This window comes from Ursus americanus, chromosome 20 (assembly GCF_024610735.1).
Source record: "Ursus americanus isolate L20-20 chromosome 20, mUrsAme1.1.p, whole genome shotgun sequence".
Taxonomy (NCBI): domain Eukaryota; kingdom Metazoa; phylum Chordata; class Mammalia; order Carnivora; family Ursidae; genus Ursus; species Ursus americanus.
This window is the reverse complement of record NC_142146.1, coordinates 44785629-44802888: the sequence shown is the minus strand read 5'-3', so window position 1 is coordinate 44802888 and position 17260 is coordinate 44785629. Positions and strand designations below refer to the sequence as shown.

Genomic DNA, 17260 nt, shown 5'->3' with positions numbered 1-17260 from the left:
GAACGCGACGGAGGAGCACCCCTCTCCTCGGACCTCCGGCAGCCGCCCCCAGCGACCCCACCGCACCCGGCCGCACGTGGCGGCCGTGATTGTCCCAGAGCGGTATCCCTCCGCGCCCCCGCCTCAGTCTCCCCCTCCCTTCCCGGGACCCTTCGAGTCGGGGCGCCGCGGAAGGATCGCACGCACGGGCGCGCGCACGCCCGCCCCGCCGTGGCCGCGGAGAACTGAAAAGTGCCGCGGTGAGGAGCAGCCGCCGCCAGCACCGTCGCCGCCGGCACAGCCGTTCCGCAGCCTCCCGGTGGTGCTTAGCCCCGCGGCTGCGGGCGGGCAGGCAGGCCGGCCGGGCGCGCCCCGCGGCTTGTCCCTCGTCGCCGTCCCCGCGTCCTCCCACCGCAGCTCCTCGGGGAGGGGGGCGGTCGGTGCCTGCGCAGAGCCGCCTCCTCCCCGCCCCCGCCCCGCCTCCCCCCGCGCCGCCGCCGCCCGCTGCCGCCGCCGCCGCCGCTGCGCCTGCTGCTCCTCGCCGTCCCCGCTGCAGTGCGAAGGGCTCGAAGATGGCCGGTTGGCAGAGCTACGTGGATAACCTGATGTGCGATGGCTGCTGCCAGGAGGCCGCCATTGTCGGCTACTGCGACGCCAAATACGTCTGGGCAGCCACGGCTGGGGGCGTCTTCCAGAGCATTACGGTGAGGACCGGCGGCGGTCCGGGTTCCCGTTCCCGTCCCCGGACCCGAGCGGGGCCGGCCGGCTGTGGGGGCACGGAGGGCCGCGCCGGCAGGTGTGGTAGGCGGCCGGCCCGGAGGATGCGGCTGCGGGGCGGGCGGGGAGGCCAGGGCCCGGGGACGCCCTCTCGCCCGGGGCTGAGCTGACCCGGCGGGGGCGGCGGCCTGGCGCCCTGACTGCCTCGGCGGCCCCCGGCGTTCCCAGTGCCTGTCCGTGAGGCGGGGGGAGGGGGCGCACCGGTTGGTGCGGGGGGGGGGGCGGCTTTTTTTCTCCCTCGTGCGGCTTTCTCTGGTCTCCTGTAAGCCCTAAGGTTTGCTTTGCACGTCCCGGGGTGGAACGGGGGCTGGAGGGGCCGGGCCGGGGCGCTCGGGGCCCGGGCGGGGGTCCTCCGGCTGCGCTCCGGCGGCCGGGCTGCCGGTGCTCCGTGGACAGCGCGCCGCCCGCGCCGCGGGCTGTGGGAGGCGGCGGCTGCCCGGCCCCCGGATCCTCGCAGCGACTTTGCGTAGGTTTGCGGGTGTCCAGGCCTTTGGGGCTTGGGAGAAATGTACGCCGACAACGTAGGTGGATTCGTGAATCTCGACTTCAGCTCTGGCTCCATAGGATTTTTTTTTTTTAATTCTCCAAGATGGCGAACTGCCATTGATTTCTCTCCTCCTCCTATGGAGATTCATCGATATACCGTTATCCCCAATTACGCAACATAGCTCTAAAAAAGGGGGTGCTTTTATAGGGCTTTCAGTAATCTGTGAAAGGCGAGGGGACACTTCACTTCTCCAAGTCCCTCCCTCTTTAGTGAAGATAGTAAAGGAACTAATGCAGATTTATGCTTTACAGTGCCTGATTTGCTTGTGACTTGATGGTTTTGACTTGGTTGCCACATGTTTGGGGGATAATTGTTACTAAGCCTCTAGTGCTGCTTTATTGTTTTGCCTCTCTCTGCACATGGCTCTTTTTGGATTGTGACGATTGTGGCAAATACAGGGGCATTCCCTTAATTTCTTACCCTCACGCTCCCCTCCCATCAAACGCCAAAATTCAGGCCCCCTATTATGAGTGCTACTAATTATTCTGTACCACTTAACATGGCTTAAGATCTAACTGTGTGGAACTCAGTCCCTGATACTAGTACTTTAAGGTCTCCTATAACCGCAGTGGACTACAGTTATTATAGAGAATTGGCATCTATCTGGCGATCAACTTTTTTCCTGCAGTCCTCTTGTCTTTGTGTGTGAGTTCCCGCTGTCTGGCTGGGAAGATTGCGGGAGTGTGCTTGGAAATGGCTGGGGCCTGCTATGACTCTGCAGTTCTGATGGGGGCGATGCCTTCCTTCTTATTCAGGGAATGTTAGAATGCACGTTTTCTCCTTTCCGGTTCTGGTGACTACCTCAGTTTCTTTCCCAGTCTCCCTCCATTTTCTCTGGGTTTTTTGTTTTGTTTTTTGTTTTTTACTATTGCCTACTGCAGTACTACCAACAGAATCCTCTTTGCATTTGCCCAGAAAGAAAACTGATTACTGAAGTGGGAGGGGAAGGGAAGTTGGGGAGGAAAAAGAGAGTGGCTGGGAAAATAGGAGGGAAATATGAATTTGGGAATGTGTTGAGGTCTAGGGTTTGAAGTTCATACTGTGGGGGATATTTCAGGCTATTTGAAGCAGAGTAGACCTGAAGAGATCTGTTAAGCATAGGCATTATTTTAGGAGACTTTCAAGCAACTTTAAGTTTCATGCAGCATAACTGTAATGTGACAGACAAGCAGTTGTTAAAGTTTATAGGTGAATCTTTACCATTACATAAGCGCCTCAGGTATCACTTGACTTGAAACAGTTTATAAATAATCTGTTTGCAGTTTATCTAATGTCAACTTCCAACTATATAAAGAGATTCTTTGCATGGACTGGTCTTTAGTTGGTACATGGTTAACTGTGAAATGAAGTGATATGAAACAAGGAGTCATATAGGATTAAGTGATTCTTTAGAAAAGACTGAAACTTGATTTTACATGAGTGAAATGTGGATGCCTTCTAGTACAGTACAGACTTGGCACACAGTTTTTCCACTTACATGGAGGCATGAAAAGAATTAATTACAACTTCATGTTTTTTTCTTTTCTTTCTTTCCTTCTTTCTTTCTTTTTCTTTTTCTTTTTTTCTTTTTTGGCGGGGGCAGCCAGTGGAAATAGATATGATTGTAGGAAAAGACCGGGAAGGTTTCTTTACCAACGGTTTGACTCTTGGCGCAAAGAAGTGCTCGGTGATCAGAGATAGCCTATACGTCGATGGTGACTGCACAATGGACATCCGGACAAAGAGTCAAGGTGGGGAGCCAACATACAACGTTGCTGTCGGCAGAGCTGGTAGAGGTAAGCAGAGTACTCTTTTGGTTAAAAGTTGCACACTACGTTACAACTTATTAAGCGGTTTCTTTAACATTTTGAATTAAAGCATTAGTCCATAATGGCTATTAAGGTGGTTTTTGTGAACTGCCCAGCACTGAAGGGAGGCACTGCTTTGCTTTAGATTTACGAACTCTACAGCGGCTGCGTACACAGCTTAGTCTCTGAGATCCTGACTTTACTCAAAACCGGAATATTCACATATTATTCACATATGTTAAATCATTCATATTGTTTGGTTACTTTAGTTCTGTTGAGTCTTTCACCTTTGCATCTCTTCCCTTTCTTGTGTTTTATTCACTGCTCAGCATAAAGAAGGAAAAGTTAACATTTGTTCATTTTTCTATTAGAAATATTGATGGGGAAGGGGAAGAGAAAAATAATTAGAATAAGGTTTTATAGTAAGCCACCTGTTTACTAAAATATTTTCAAAGAGTGTGTCTGTGATTTATATTTGAAAAGTAGGAAATTATACTTGGTCCAGAAGTTCTGGTGTTCCTGACTGTTGTCAACATTGCAGAAATTCTTATTACACTAAATAAGTCTCACTACTTTTTCCAAAAGAACTTTCAAGATTGAGTTTTATTTTGACATCTAATTGATTTACAAATTTTAAATGTATTATCCTCTGTAAATATTCTGTAAATTAGGAGGACTGTGTAGCCTCAGCTGACTAGGCACAGCTGATTTTAGGACCAAATCTACCATGTGAATGAACTTGAAGCTCCTCTGAGCTGTAATTTACTGCAGTGGTTCTACCAACTCCTTGTGATGATCCTGAAGGTTTGATCCTGAAGGTTACTCTTATTCTGATGGGAGTTGATGCTTAGGAGTATTTTTTTTTTTTTTAGGAAAATTAGATAACTGAAATAGACACATCTCTAAACATTAGCTGAGCTCAGATAAATATGTTAAAAAGAAGTATTAACCATGTGACATAAAAACGAGAATAAGATTTTTATACTATACGGCACTACTGACATCTAGTGGTAGTCAGTGTAAAACTGGCCACACACATGTATTTTGGGGCTAGACCTCTGAATTGCATCGTAGAAGAACTTGTTGGAAATAGTAATTCTGTTTCAGGATTTCAGACTCACTTAAAAAACAAAGCACAGCGAGGATTCAATAAGCACAAGCCTTAATTACTTTTATTTGGCCTTTTCTGAATGGCACTGAAAATGCTCTTTAAAATTTGGTCTTGGTTTTCCTCTGGAATTAATAGACACATTGAGGCTTACTGGTAAGACTTAATAGTTTGTACTTAAGCCTGTTAAAGTTGGGGAGAATTTTGTAAATAATCACCTAAGTTTTGTAAGTTTATACTTCAGGGGCCAGTCTAATTTGTCAGACTAACCAGTTTTTTGCCCTAGAAGGTAAACGATTGCCCTTCTTTTCTCCTAGCTGGTGTAAAGATATATTTATGTCGTGTTGCAGCTGCACTGATTGGGCTTCCAGGATGCAGTTTGTTTTCAGCATATTTCTAGTTTGAAAGTTCTCCTTTTGGAGACCTAGTTGACTTCAGTGCTTGACAGTTCACAGAAAACTAACTTAATGTTAACTTATTAATCGGGGTTCTGTCAGCTAAAACTTATGTGACTTTCTTGATTAACACTTCTTTTGAAACACTTTTCTTCTTTCTCTTTCAGTCTTGGTCTTTGTAATGGGAAAAGAAGGGGTCCATGGAGGCGGATTGAATAAGAAGGCATACTCAATGGCAAAATACTTGAGAGACTCTGGGTTCTAGCTGCTAGGCAGACTGTTAAGTATTAGGGGAAAATTGCTCTTAAACTTTCCTAGCTGTAAGCTTGAGTCTTAATTCTGGAAATTTTATTAGCAATGCAGGGTGATGGGGTATGAACCTGTGTCTCCTTTGTATCCCTCTGTTGGTGGGGAAAGGTGTCTTTCTTTCTGCCCTCCCCCCCCTTAAATAATTCTGTTCACTTTTGTTTTGTTTCCCTGTGTACTCCAGCATTGGTTATAGTCATGGGAAAGGAAGGTGTCCACGGAGGCACACTTAACAAGAAAGCATATGAACTCGCTTTATACCTGAGGAGGTCTGATGTGTAAGCAGCCTCTCCCCATCTACCTAGCAACTGTCTTCATCATCACCCCAATTATGGTCACAGTGCTACCAGACTATAGATGGTAGCTAATTTTTCTTTACCTATTTTCTAATGTCACGATTCCTGTTTGCCCAATGGATCATTTGTATGTTAACCACTGTATGTAACCAACCCTTATCTGGCAACATAATTGCAGCACAATAATGATTTGCATGATACCTTGAAATTTGGGGGGAGGGGGCATGCCAAGTTGGGCATCACTTTGTCTTAGCAATTAATGGGATATTGATAACTAAAATAAGTTAATATTAAGCAAGGTGCCGGTTGTACAATCTCTAATTTGATCAATGTCTTTTCAGCACTTTGAGCATTTACTTAGCTCATTTAGTCTTCCTTTTGTAGCGCATGGTTGGGAGGAAACAGTGCATGCATCTTTCCTTCACTCTTTTCCCACCCTTTCCCTTTGCACATAGGTATTTGGTTTGCTTCCATCTTTTACGCAGTGCCTGGTTTATTTAACCAAGTAATCCCTTTGTTGATGAGCTATTGAGAGCTGCAGTAGTTTGCTTTCAGTGGTGGTGTTGCACTTGAGTAGAGACAGACCTTCTGTCCATAGGATATGTGAAGAGTGCAACTGCAGAATGAGAGCAAAAGGCACTTCCTCCCATGACCTTACAGTAACCATACAGATCGAATCCCCAGGGACATTCCATCATTGCACTAGCTCAGATTTGTGTTCCTTTTTCTTTGCACACCAGCTCTACTCTTTAGTAAAATTGTAAAAGGCTGCCATTATGGACATTAGGTATCCCAACATAACCATCTGGAGTGTGTCCGGTTTGTTCTTCATAGGACCAATTTTTATTTGCAGCTTGAGTTTTTATATGAAGTTGCATTATTGTGGACTTGGCTGTCTTGTGATGAATTTTTTTCATATGTGTTCTGTGCCATACTATTGTTAAAATGAACTGTTGCTATTGTGAGATGGATTTTAACTGACCTATTAAAGGTTTCTTTCGAATGGCACTACTTTAGGGACATTCTAGTATTTGCTTCTATTGTTTGGGCCTTGTGGATAATGTACAGATTTAAAAACAAATCTTGTTGCTGATTTGTCCATTTCTTTCCCTGCACTTTGTTACATCTGGGATACAGTCTAACTCATCTGATTTAATATGCATTTAAAAAAATGCCATAACTATTAAACACCTTGTTTACAGACAGATGAAATAAATTTATTCCAACCAAATACTCTATAGACTCCTGTTGTTTATGTAAATTGTTGTCTTACTGTTACAGTTGATTTTTGACACATTGGAATATACAAAATAGGCCGGACTCTGTTGCAAGCATAAAATCTTAAAATTGAGCTCATGGCCTATTCCATATCCTTTAGTATTTATTATAAATAAAATGAGTGCCTGGGAATTTCTTTTTAATGAGCTTTTATCTGTTTTTTAAAAAGTCATTTCGGGCTCATCTTTGGGTTTGTAAGAGGAAAATTGACTTATCCCCTAGATTAAGTATTTTCTCTTGTTGCTGGTCTCTAGTTGTGAAATCTAGTGAGCAAGAAGGAGCCCAATACCAAGAAGGGTTTCTGCATTGTGGATTCTTCTGTATTGAACTGTCGTGTGACTTCTTTAGATTTGGAAGCTATATTGGTATGCTGAAGTCAACCAGCTGGAACTCCCACATAAGAAGATGTTCCTTAGGCAGCATGTAAGAAAACTGGGATATTCCTGCAGTTTCTGGCTCTGGAGTGACCTATTAGCTCTGACTACGTAAGAGTCCAATTTAATTCCAGAGGTCATAAGGTCTTTGGGATGTATTCAAGTTTAGTAAACATTAGTTTAATACTCTATGAACAGTGAGGCAGAAGCTTGGAGGAGGCATGCTCAAAAGTTTGGTGGGTCTAAGCAAAATTGGGGAGCTGGTCGTAATGCAGATACTGGGCTCTGGATTTTCACCCTGGAAATGGGAATCCATAAGCTCCAGAAGTCCCTTTAGAAATAATCGGCAGGTCAGTCTGATTCACTTTATGTGGTCTATATGCTACCCTTTGAGAAACAGTGGGTTAGGGAATGGGAATCTCTACCTTATTAAAATAATACTGTGCATAACTAAAATTTTTTGACGGTGTTGTCAGGCATTCTACATTAGTACATACAGGGATGTAAAAGTATGGAAGGTAAGGAATTTGGGGCTATTTGGTAGTTGGACATACCTTCGAAATTGAAAAACAAAAACTTCCAACTTCTTGACCTGTTAAGAACCCAGTGACGAACAAAAGGTTGGTCAAATGAAAATTTGGTGGTTGGGTTGTGATGATTTGAGATTTTACAGTAATAATATACATTGACACTGTAAAGAACTGTTAGGGTTCTTTAGGATTAGAAAGCAGTGACCAAACGTAAGGAACCCATAAAGTGAAGAGTGTGTGTTTGCGGGTGTGGGTAGGGGAGTAGAGGATGGTAGAGGGCAACTATAACACTAGCGTTTAATGAAATAATGAAACTAGCCATTGGCCCCCTACCCACAAAAAACACGAAAATATATGTAGGTATCTCTTTTATACTTAGTTCTAGGAATTTAACCTAAGGAAATGGGGCTAAACACATCTGCATACCAGAACGTCATCACACCACATTACTTAAAATACCTAAACTTGGAAAACTACAAGATTTAACTTTGAGGGTTATGGGTTGAATGAATTTTTGTATATCCAGAGAATAAACTAGTCCTTGAATAACGTGAGAAAATACTCACCAATAAATGTTAAATGAGGTAGTGAAGAGATGTTGCATACAGTATAAATAAATATATAGTGTATAATATATACATGTATTTTACATAGGTATTTCTGAAGGCAAAATATCAAGATAAATTCATCTCTGGGGTAAGTTTCCATGTGACTACTTTCATATCAGAAAAGTTTTATTAGGAAAGTATTTTTTAATGGAAATTAATTTTATTTAATGTCCTATTTAAAAAGCTGCATTGTTACACCATGAAGAAATTATAAAAGATATCAACTGAATATTAAGTAGTAATCCTAGACAGTGTTAACATATATATATATATATATATGTATGTATATATATATATATATGTATATATATATATATATATATGTTGGGATTTTTTTTTTTTTAACACAAAGAGTTTGGAGTGTTTTTTTTTTTTTTTTTAAGGGGGGGCAGATTTGCCTCAGAAAAACTCCTGATACTTAAATTCAAAGGAACCCAAGTCCTCGATCTGATTTATAGATTGAGGACTGAGGGGATACAACATTTAAAACATGTTATAGTGACCTTTAACTTTGCCCTTTAAAAAAATGGTTTTAGGTATGATGTGTTTATTTACCTTAACAATTTTATAAAAGCTATTATGTATTTATGTGGCAGGTACTGAGTGTTCTGTCTTCATACCCTCCCTTCGGTTAAATGAAATTGTACAAATGACCACCCAGGTTTGCAGAGGGCTGTGCACCAGTTCCAGAGTCTGCGTCCCTACCATATACACTGATGATCTGTTTCTCGGGCCTGTGTGTGATTTTTAAAAGGAGGCTGGGGGAGGGGACAACCTAGTATCAGACAGTGGAAGCTGAATTCAACCTTTTATTTTCCCAAGTGGAAATACCTATTTTTTTGATGGATTATAAGATTTTTTTTTCAGAAGGAAAACTTCCTGATAGTGTTACATTTCTTTTAAAAATAAATTTTTTTCTTTACAACAGAAGACTCTTATGCATCATGTACTTAACTATAATATGCTTTTGTTGACTAAAAATTCCCATGTCAGTATAGCTCTATCTAGATATTAACTTTGTTCTTTCAAGGCTGTATAGAGGCCTACTGTAAGGATGTACCGTAATTACAGCAGGATACCACAGTGTACATTATTGTTGGGATTTTGGCTGCAGTTTTAACTTTTGGGGGATTACTTAATTGGTTGTGAGCAGTCAGTTACCTTGCATAAAATTCTAAGGTGGTGGTTTTATCTGACCTACATTACCTTAATTATTATACCTTTATAGCACTGCATATAAATCAGGCTAATTTGGGTACTAGTACAGTAGAATAAATATTTTGCCAGTTCTTAAAGTGGAAAACGTGTTTATTAACATTCAAACTCCCTTCATACAAGGCCATATAAAAATTCTTAGCATTTTGATTATACATTAAGTCTATATTTTCTACATAGTTACAATGATGTATAATATAATTTAGCTTTTCATAATACATTGTTTAAATACATCATTAGTTCTGTTAAACATAAGCAATTATTTTCAAATCCAATACTTGAACAATTTCCTCTGTACATAGTTTAGCAGGGCTAGTTAGCATAAGATGCTCTTTGTTAAGAGGTATATGATCTGAGTATTAACAATTGCTGAAGTTTGGTATTTTTATACAGCGTTTTCTTTTTGCTTTGATCATAACACAAAACCTTTAAGGATACTGAAATTCAGTAAGTAAAGTCCAGAGACATTTTACTTTAGCTGATGAATCAAATTCATACATAACACTATAGTATTTAAAACTTTGAGGAAAAAAAAAAAAGAAACCTATGAAATCTGCACTAGTACAGACCATTCCTATCAGGTTAAGACTATTTGGGAATAGAAAGGAAAAAGACAGCTTTGAGTTTCTTTGTGGTGCTGCTAGAAGGAAAAATGCTAAATTGTCACCTCTCATGAGTGATGGCAATTTAGGGAAATACCAGAACAAATATATTCCAACTCAACAACTCACTCTAGGTAAACTTTATGCAAATGGGAGTTGGCTTAGCTCATGCTAGGTGGCCACAGCACTGACCTTGTGTGTAAAACACGAAACATTTGCATACTGTGATCTAGGTCTTAATTGCAAGCTATACTGAGGAATTTTTAAAAAATGTTTTGGCTATATTTCATTCCAAAAGAAGAGTTGATTTGATGCTTGAGTTCCAGCACCAGCCTATTACTAGTTATCAGTGAAATGAAGTACACTCCTGCAGATAAATGCCAGATCAAAAAACCTGTTTCAGTAAACTGATTAAACTGCAGAATACTAAAACATAAGTTATCTCTACAGGAATCTCTGAAGGGAGCAAACAAAAAATCAAATTATATATCTAAATAAACATTTATTAGCAGATCACCCAGTCACGCTCTGAAGGTCAAACAGTATTTGCCATGTTGTAATCCCTTTCACCATTAGGCTGCAGTTGGACTACAACACTGTGTGCGTTAATTTCGTTTTCTGCGTCACTACTGTCGGTATCTTCATTGTCCTCTTCTTCATAGTCTGAAGATTCTGTCATGTTCTGATGTGAGCGCGATTCCGACAAAGCCCCAAATGACTGGGTGCTGACCGAAGCCAAAGGTCTAAGTAAAGGGGTATGTTCTGACACTTCATTTTCTTCTTGACTACTGTCTGTGTCAGAGTCTGAATCGCCTTGAGAAGGAACAACTTTTTGCTTGCAGACGGGACAGGTTTTTTTGGTTTTAGTTAGCCAGGGGTCTACACACTTGCAGTGGTAAGCTGTTGAAGCAAAATACACATCTTTCAGATAGCATACTGTGGTTGAGAACATTATAGTTGTAATTTTTGCCATGTTTATTCATGTTCTTCTATATGGATCATGGAGGGATAAGAAAAGTTTGTAAATTTTTATAACTATACCTCTCTATCCTTTAATGACACCACTAATTACTACAAGACCTGGCTCATAGTATGCTAATAACTGTTTTGTCTCCTTCTCTAATTATGAGCCTACATATAAATTACACATAAATTCAAAGCAGTATGTAATTATTCGTACCATGGGAACAAGGAAGGATTCTGAGCTTGTCTCCATCTTCATATTCATCCAAACAAATGGCACATACATCATACTCATCTCCTGTGATTGACAGACAACAGTAAATAAAATTAATTAAAAGACGTAGAGAAGTATTCTTATCTTTCCAACTCTTCAAGTTAGGTCTTCCTCAGTTGATTATTTTAAATGTTTTTTGATCTTTCTGTAAATGATACCTTTTTCTTGTTTTCTGTCAGATCAGGGAGCTGCTTTAAGTTCAGGAACCTGAAGTTTTAATTTAAGTAATTAACCTTTTACCTAAAATAAGATATTAAAAATGGATGTCAAATCTGTTTACCTTGATTAATTTTGCAGAAGATTTTTATTAATCATAAGTGCAGTAGTGTTTTATAGGACTGTTCAAATGCTAGTTTTGAAATATTTTATACCAAAGACAATAACATTTCGCTGTTTAGATTTCTTAAAGTCTCAGTAATTTTTGGTAAAAATGGAAACATTAAAACACACTTGTGTTTTTTTAATGTTAGTGGAGAAGCCTATGGAATGAGACCTACTAGGCTTCCGGTCTCCAGTCCAACACTCATTAGCTCTGCGGTGCTTAGCAAGTTACTTAGCCTTTGCCATCCAGTTCTGCCATCAATCTGTAAAAAGATTCTCTCTACCTCACAGGTTTGGGAACAAAGGGCCAGGTACATAGATGGTCACCAAATGGTGATTATTAATACTGCCTTTTTAATTTATTGTTGAACTTACCACCTTTATAAATCATGAGGGTTTATTAATTCATAGTTCTTTTTGGAATTCAAGTGCAGTTAGTTTTAAAAGAGTTGGCAGTCTTACAGCAGCTTTTTAAGTTGAGGCAATAGTGGTAGTGACCACCGTGACTGCTTTCAATTCAGTGGTTTTTATTAAATGTATATATTAGGTAAAAACATAAAAATCTCAGGGAACAAAGGACAGTTCATTGCCTGTCCCACACACAGGGTAACACTCTTGGAAGGCAGGTCAGAAATAAAGCCATTGTCTGGAGAGTCTGGATGAACATGACCCGTAACGAACGAAATGATCGTTCTATCCAAATAATCCCTTTAACATCCTTCAGTCATTTAAAATAGCACATTCAGGAGGAGTCCTAAAAAGAAAGCTTTTGTGAAAATTATTATTTTTTGGTTCTGTGTTTTGAATTTGGTTATTAGAGTTGAGTATCAAATACATTCTGTAACAGATACAAGCTGCTATGTTAGACTCTTGCGTGTGGAATTTGGTGAGACTGATCATATGCATCTAAAACTATTCAAGACTAAAGGACTCCAACAGATCTGTAAGTACCTGTAATTATACAGCTGATCCATGTACGTAGACTTTGAGGACAGTTTTACTAAGCAATTCAGTCATCACTGATTTCTCATACAAATCAAACTTGTAAATTTTAGGACTTTGTGAAAATGCCTATTAAACACAGATATAGTTACCAACGGAGGAGGTAATCTGGTGGATAAAGGCCCCTGTCGTCTTCAAAGGGACAGTTCTGAGGCACATGGTTCCTCAGAGGGGCTCTGGGGGATAGAGACCCAGCTGTCCGCAGTAACCAGGTCAGTAAGATACACGCCATTTTTCATTCCCTGTCTCACTCTCCCCACTCCCTCCCTCTTGCTTCCTGAGATTATTTCCCAAAAAAATCTCCTGGATCTCTGTCCTTGATTTTGTTCTCGGAAATTCAAACTAAGACAAGTTTTAAGCATTGGATTTTTAGTTAATAATTTTGTACTGCTTTCCGGTTGGAATTCGTCAGATCTTCAGCAAAGAGTAATATGTTTTGATATTCTACTTATATTTTACTACCATATGTGAGTCCTCAGATACGTTGTTTTTAAAAATAAAGACAAGGCAAAACACGCATAACACACAGCATAAAATCTAAAGGAAATTCAGCTACCAAGAAAAGTATCATTGGAAACATCTATTACAGAAGCTAAACTGCAGAGTTAAAATGTCAGAGGTTAAATTCTAACAGTATTAAGTCTATAAGGCCATCATTGTATCTGGAAAAATCATTTGTGCCAAACCTGTTGATTTTGTGTAACTGCACTGGCATTTATTTGACCATCTCACTGACATGGTAAAATAAGGAGTAACATCCTATAGCCATTTTTAGCCAATACCTCTTATAAATGACTTTTAAAATGTAATTTGTGTTAATTCGGTGTGTTATATATATGGCACCAATGATTTAGAATTTAAAGTGAAGTACCTCATAATTTATTTCCTTATAAAATGCCACACATTTTTCAAGGGAAAAAAAAATGATATAGTTAATGGAACTGACCAGGAACAGACTGGTCCAGAGCTGTGCCCCCAAGCCTCTAAGCATCGTTTGATTAAGGTAGGAAGGTTATCCTGCATTCTCCAGGTGGGCCCAGTGTAATCACAAGAGTCCTTAAAAGTACAAGAGGGAGGCAGAAAAGTTCAGAGTCAGAGGGGATGTGACTGTGGATGACTGGTCAGGGAGATACAGTGTTACTGGCTTTGAAGATGGAGGGGAAGCTGGTCCTAAACCAGACTATGGTGGTCTCTAGAAGCTGGAAAAGGCAAGGAAATGGATTCTCCCCTACAGCTTCCAGAAAAGAACACAGCCCTGTTGACATCCTGATTTTAGCCCAGTGAGACCTGTGCTGGACTTCTAACCTACAGAACTATAAGATAAGTGTGTTGTTTTAAGCCAGTACATTTGTATTAATTTGTTACCACAGCAATAGGAAATTAATGTAGGTAGTACTGGGGTTAGTCCTAAATGTATGGACTTAATGCTTCAGAGTCACTGATCTTTCCTGTGAATCCTTTGAATTGTTCCAGGTGATGGATTTATACGATGACGGGTCAAGATTCAAAGGTACAGTTTGTGATCATGGACCAGACTGGAGCTTAGTGCTCTGTAGAGAATTAACCCCCCCGGCCTTGGACTTGTGATGAAATGGTAAAGCACAAGTTAGAATGCTGGGGGGTTTTCATCCTGATCATTTTATTAACTATGTAACCTAGAGCAAGACACATCTCTCTGTTTTAGTATTCTCAAAGGGAAAACAAAGATATTAACTGTCTGTATCTTAGGATTGTGGATTGAAAGAAATAACACAAGTTATTTTACATAGTGTTTGGCTGGAAAGGCACAGTGACTTATGACGTCGTACACGGAAGGCTGTGCGAGGAGCTGCTCTCTGAATATCCCCATGTGCTTCTGTCCCGACAGATGAACCGGATGCTTACAAAGAGTCAGCGGCAATGGTCACCGAATCTGTTTGTATTACACAGGGTAATTATGTAATTTAATTAAATATTCAGCAGTCTTGAACTGTGAGTGTAAAAGACTGGTTCTATTTGACAGCTAGGTTGACTGTATTAAGAAAGAACACTTAATAAAAGCTAGTTGCTCTCCCAAACCTCTCCAGCCAAAATGAGATTAAATGAAATCTAGGTGAGAAATCTAAGAGATTGGACAGACTTATGTATCAATAAAAAGCAAGAATGAAAACAAAATCCAATTTTCGTCCCATTTAAAAATGCCTAAAAGTAAAAATGGTAGGAAATGAATCATGTACTGTGACAACTTGGAAATCCGGTCAGTGGACTCATACTCAGGACCGTGGCCCAACATCAAATAACGGCTGAGCGCTTAAAGGTAAATTTAAGGCATGTATGTTTATGGTTTACGACTTCAACAGGTTTTTAAAATAACCAATTGGTGCTTTGGTTCTGGTAGCATAAAAGGGTTTATAAGTGGTAATAAATGTTTGTTTTGTTACTGTCAGCACCATGCTAGAAAGTTTTGCTTCGTATACACCAGTGGTTCTTAACTGGGGAGGATTTTGCCCCCCGAGGGACATTTGGTGATACCTGGGGACATTTTTGGTTTTCACACCTGGGAGATGGTGCTGTTGGCATCTAGTAGGCCAGGGATGCGGCTAAACATCCTACAATGTTCCGGGCAGCCCCTCGAGGAATTACCCCATCAAAAGTGCCAACAGTGCAGAAGGTTTTGAGAAACCGTGGCCATGGTAAAAAACCTCTCCAGCCTTCGTCAAGCAACGACTCTGGATAGGTGTTAAGTTATGGGAGGGGTGAGATTCAGGTCTGTTATTTGAAACAGCATGGAAATGCTTCTGTCTAGAATGCTTCTGGCACGGTCATTTGAATAACGTTTTAGAAAAATTTCATGAGTGCACTTTTAAAGTCCCATCAATCTAGGAAAGTTCCATGAGTGGACAGAACTTTGATTTTTCTGCTATAAACCTGTTCTTCCTTAGTTTCCTCCTGCACCCTGGGTACAGCAAAGGCACGGAATAGGACTCACACGTGCCACTGCAGTGGCACGAACGGCTGATGAGGCCCGGGCATGCCCTTAATGCCACTTGCCCTGAGGGCCTACGTTCACTGTGTCACCAAGTCCTGTAAACTTTATCTGTAAAACATATCCAGAATCTGTCCCCTTCTCATTTCCTCGGTTACTCTGGTCTGATAGCCTGGATTACTATAAGAGCCTCTAGTCTACATTCTGTTCTTGCCTCATGTGGTTTTTCTCCATAAAGGCCAGGGTGATTTTTTTTTTTTTTTAAACACACCGTATCAATCTCATTTAGATGGTTCCCTCTCTCACTTAGAATGATCCAAGCTTCTTATCATGACCTTTGTAAAGCTACATATCTGACCCTCATCTCCCTCCTATCGCCTCTCACACCAGTCTCACCCCCCTTCACACGTTTCAACCACAATGGACATTCAGTCTTGAACAAACTAATGCAAAAGTTAAGTGGAGACCTGCATTTAGCTATGTTGTAACAAGAACATCTGGATGTAACATTAGGTATAGAAAGAGGAATCACCATTTCTAGAGATGACTAAAAAAAAACTAATTTGAGAGAATCTAGCCATAGTGCTACAAATTGATGCAGAACTTAATTGTTCAATTTAATAACAAGGTAGTTTAGGGCTTAAAGTCAACTAGAATAGGTGTCCTCAAAGTAAAAGATAAAAGAACATTCAGGGCTAACTAAACACAGGTTTCATGAGAGATAATAACAAAAACATTTTAAAGAACTTGCTCAAGGAAAATACAGCATTTGGATTCATGAACTTCAAAGCAAAAATTACTGTTCTAGAAAAAATACCTTGCCAATGATTCCCTACTTCACCAGTGAAGAAAACAATGACAGCTCTTTCTAGCAAATAAGCTAATTTTATCTTCTCTTCTCCCCTCCTCCATACCAGTTCCCAAGAATTCTGAACAAAAGACAACAGGATAGAATATTTTTAAAGCCAGATTCGCTTGAGAATTCTTTCTGATTATTTTTAACCCTTGAGCAAAGGAACTAATATTTACTTTTAAGGTTACTTTAAAGGTAGCTACATGTGATTATAAAAATTAAGCATGTCTCAGTTGATTGATTAAAGAAATAAGCTATAAAAAGTATTGCTCCACCTTTCCATCTTCTGCTTTAAATGTGATGTTGCTTTTTTCTAATCTCTGAAATCGTATCTTCTGCTTTTCAGACCTATCTTGGAAAATCTCAATGATTAAGCTATAAAATAAAAGTGCCTGATAACTTAAAGTTTCAAATATGAAACCATTTCCCCCCCTCATTTATAACTCAGGAATCTGGCTCCTTCATATCCTGCAGGGAAGACAGCTCCCACAGAGACGGCCTTAAATGCTTAGTAGAAGGAATGTTAAGTGAAAACAAAAGGATTTTTCATCTGCTAAGAAACATGGTGTATAGTAGCCAGTCTTTATGATTACAGACTTGGAGAAATACATTAACCGAATGACTCAGGAAACTTCAATTGAAGAGCTATTTTTGAGGGCAATCATGAGTAATGAAGAGCTCTATAAGGAAGGTGGGCTGCTTCAGAAGCAAGAAAACAACTAAAAATGCTATTATTTTATATGTGCTAGAAATTGCTAAGTCAGTATTTAAATCACTTAAGTATTAATCAGCACGAACACTTCTGAAAGAGCGGCCAAGTGAAGGTCAATACAATAGGAAGATTTAAGGTGATCGTGTCCCCAGAGCGCTGTAAACCGTGCGAGTGCTGACGGACCCGTATTCTGCTTGTGCCCAGGCCTCCGCGTGCTGGTTTCTGTGGGTCTGACTACAGACTAGGCCTATGGAAAACTTCCAAATACCAAATTCTTTTTGTTCGTTGGCAAGTATTTCCAAAATACTGTAACTTCCCCTAAAATTAATATTTCTACTACATTCTAAAGCCTGTGAGAGTTCTCTTAA

At 40.3% G+C, this 17260-nt stretch overlaps 2 protein-coding genes across 7 annotated transcripts in view; one reads left to right on the top strand and one right to left on the bottom strand.

Moving 5' to 3' along the window:
* Nucleotides 1-460: 460 nt before the first annotated feature.
* On the top strand, nucleotides 461-9752 carry PFN2 (profilin 2). 2 transcript variants are annotated; one of them, XM_045812792.2, is made up of 4 exons: nucleotides 461-683; nucleotides 2886-3078; nucleotides 5084-8073; nucleotides 8582-9752. In XM_045812792.2, the coding sequence occupies exons 1-3, from the start codon at nucleotides 552-554 to the stop codon at nucleotides 5179-5181; spliced, it is 423 nt and encodes a 140-aa protein (XP_045668748.1). In that variant the 5' UTR covers nucleotides 461-551; the 3' UTR covers nucleotides 5182-8073; nucleotides 8582-9752. The 2 variants fall into 2 exon arrangements, with proteins under 2 accessions (XP_045668748.1, XP_045668750.1); XM_045812794.2 differs by having other exon boundaries at nucleotides 464-683; nucleotides 4761-8073.
* Nucleotides 9728-17260, bottom strand: part of RNF13 (ring finger protein 13) — a 165790-nt gene continuing 158257 nt past the window's right edge. For all 5 annotated transcript variants that reach the window (XM_045812813.2, XM_087870278.1, XM_045812806.2 and 2 more), the window contains 2 exons: nucleotides 10983-11063; nucleotides 9728-10702 (listed from right to left, as the gene is read on the bottom strand). In XM_045812813.2, the coding sequence (XP_045668769.1) occupies nucleotides 10338-10702; nucleotides 10983-11063 (446 nt within the window). In that variant the 3' untranslated portion in view covers nucleotides 9728-10337. The remainder of the gene's footprint in view (nucleotides 10703-10982; nucleotides 11064-17260) is intronic.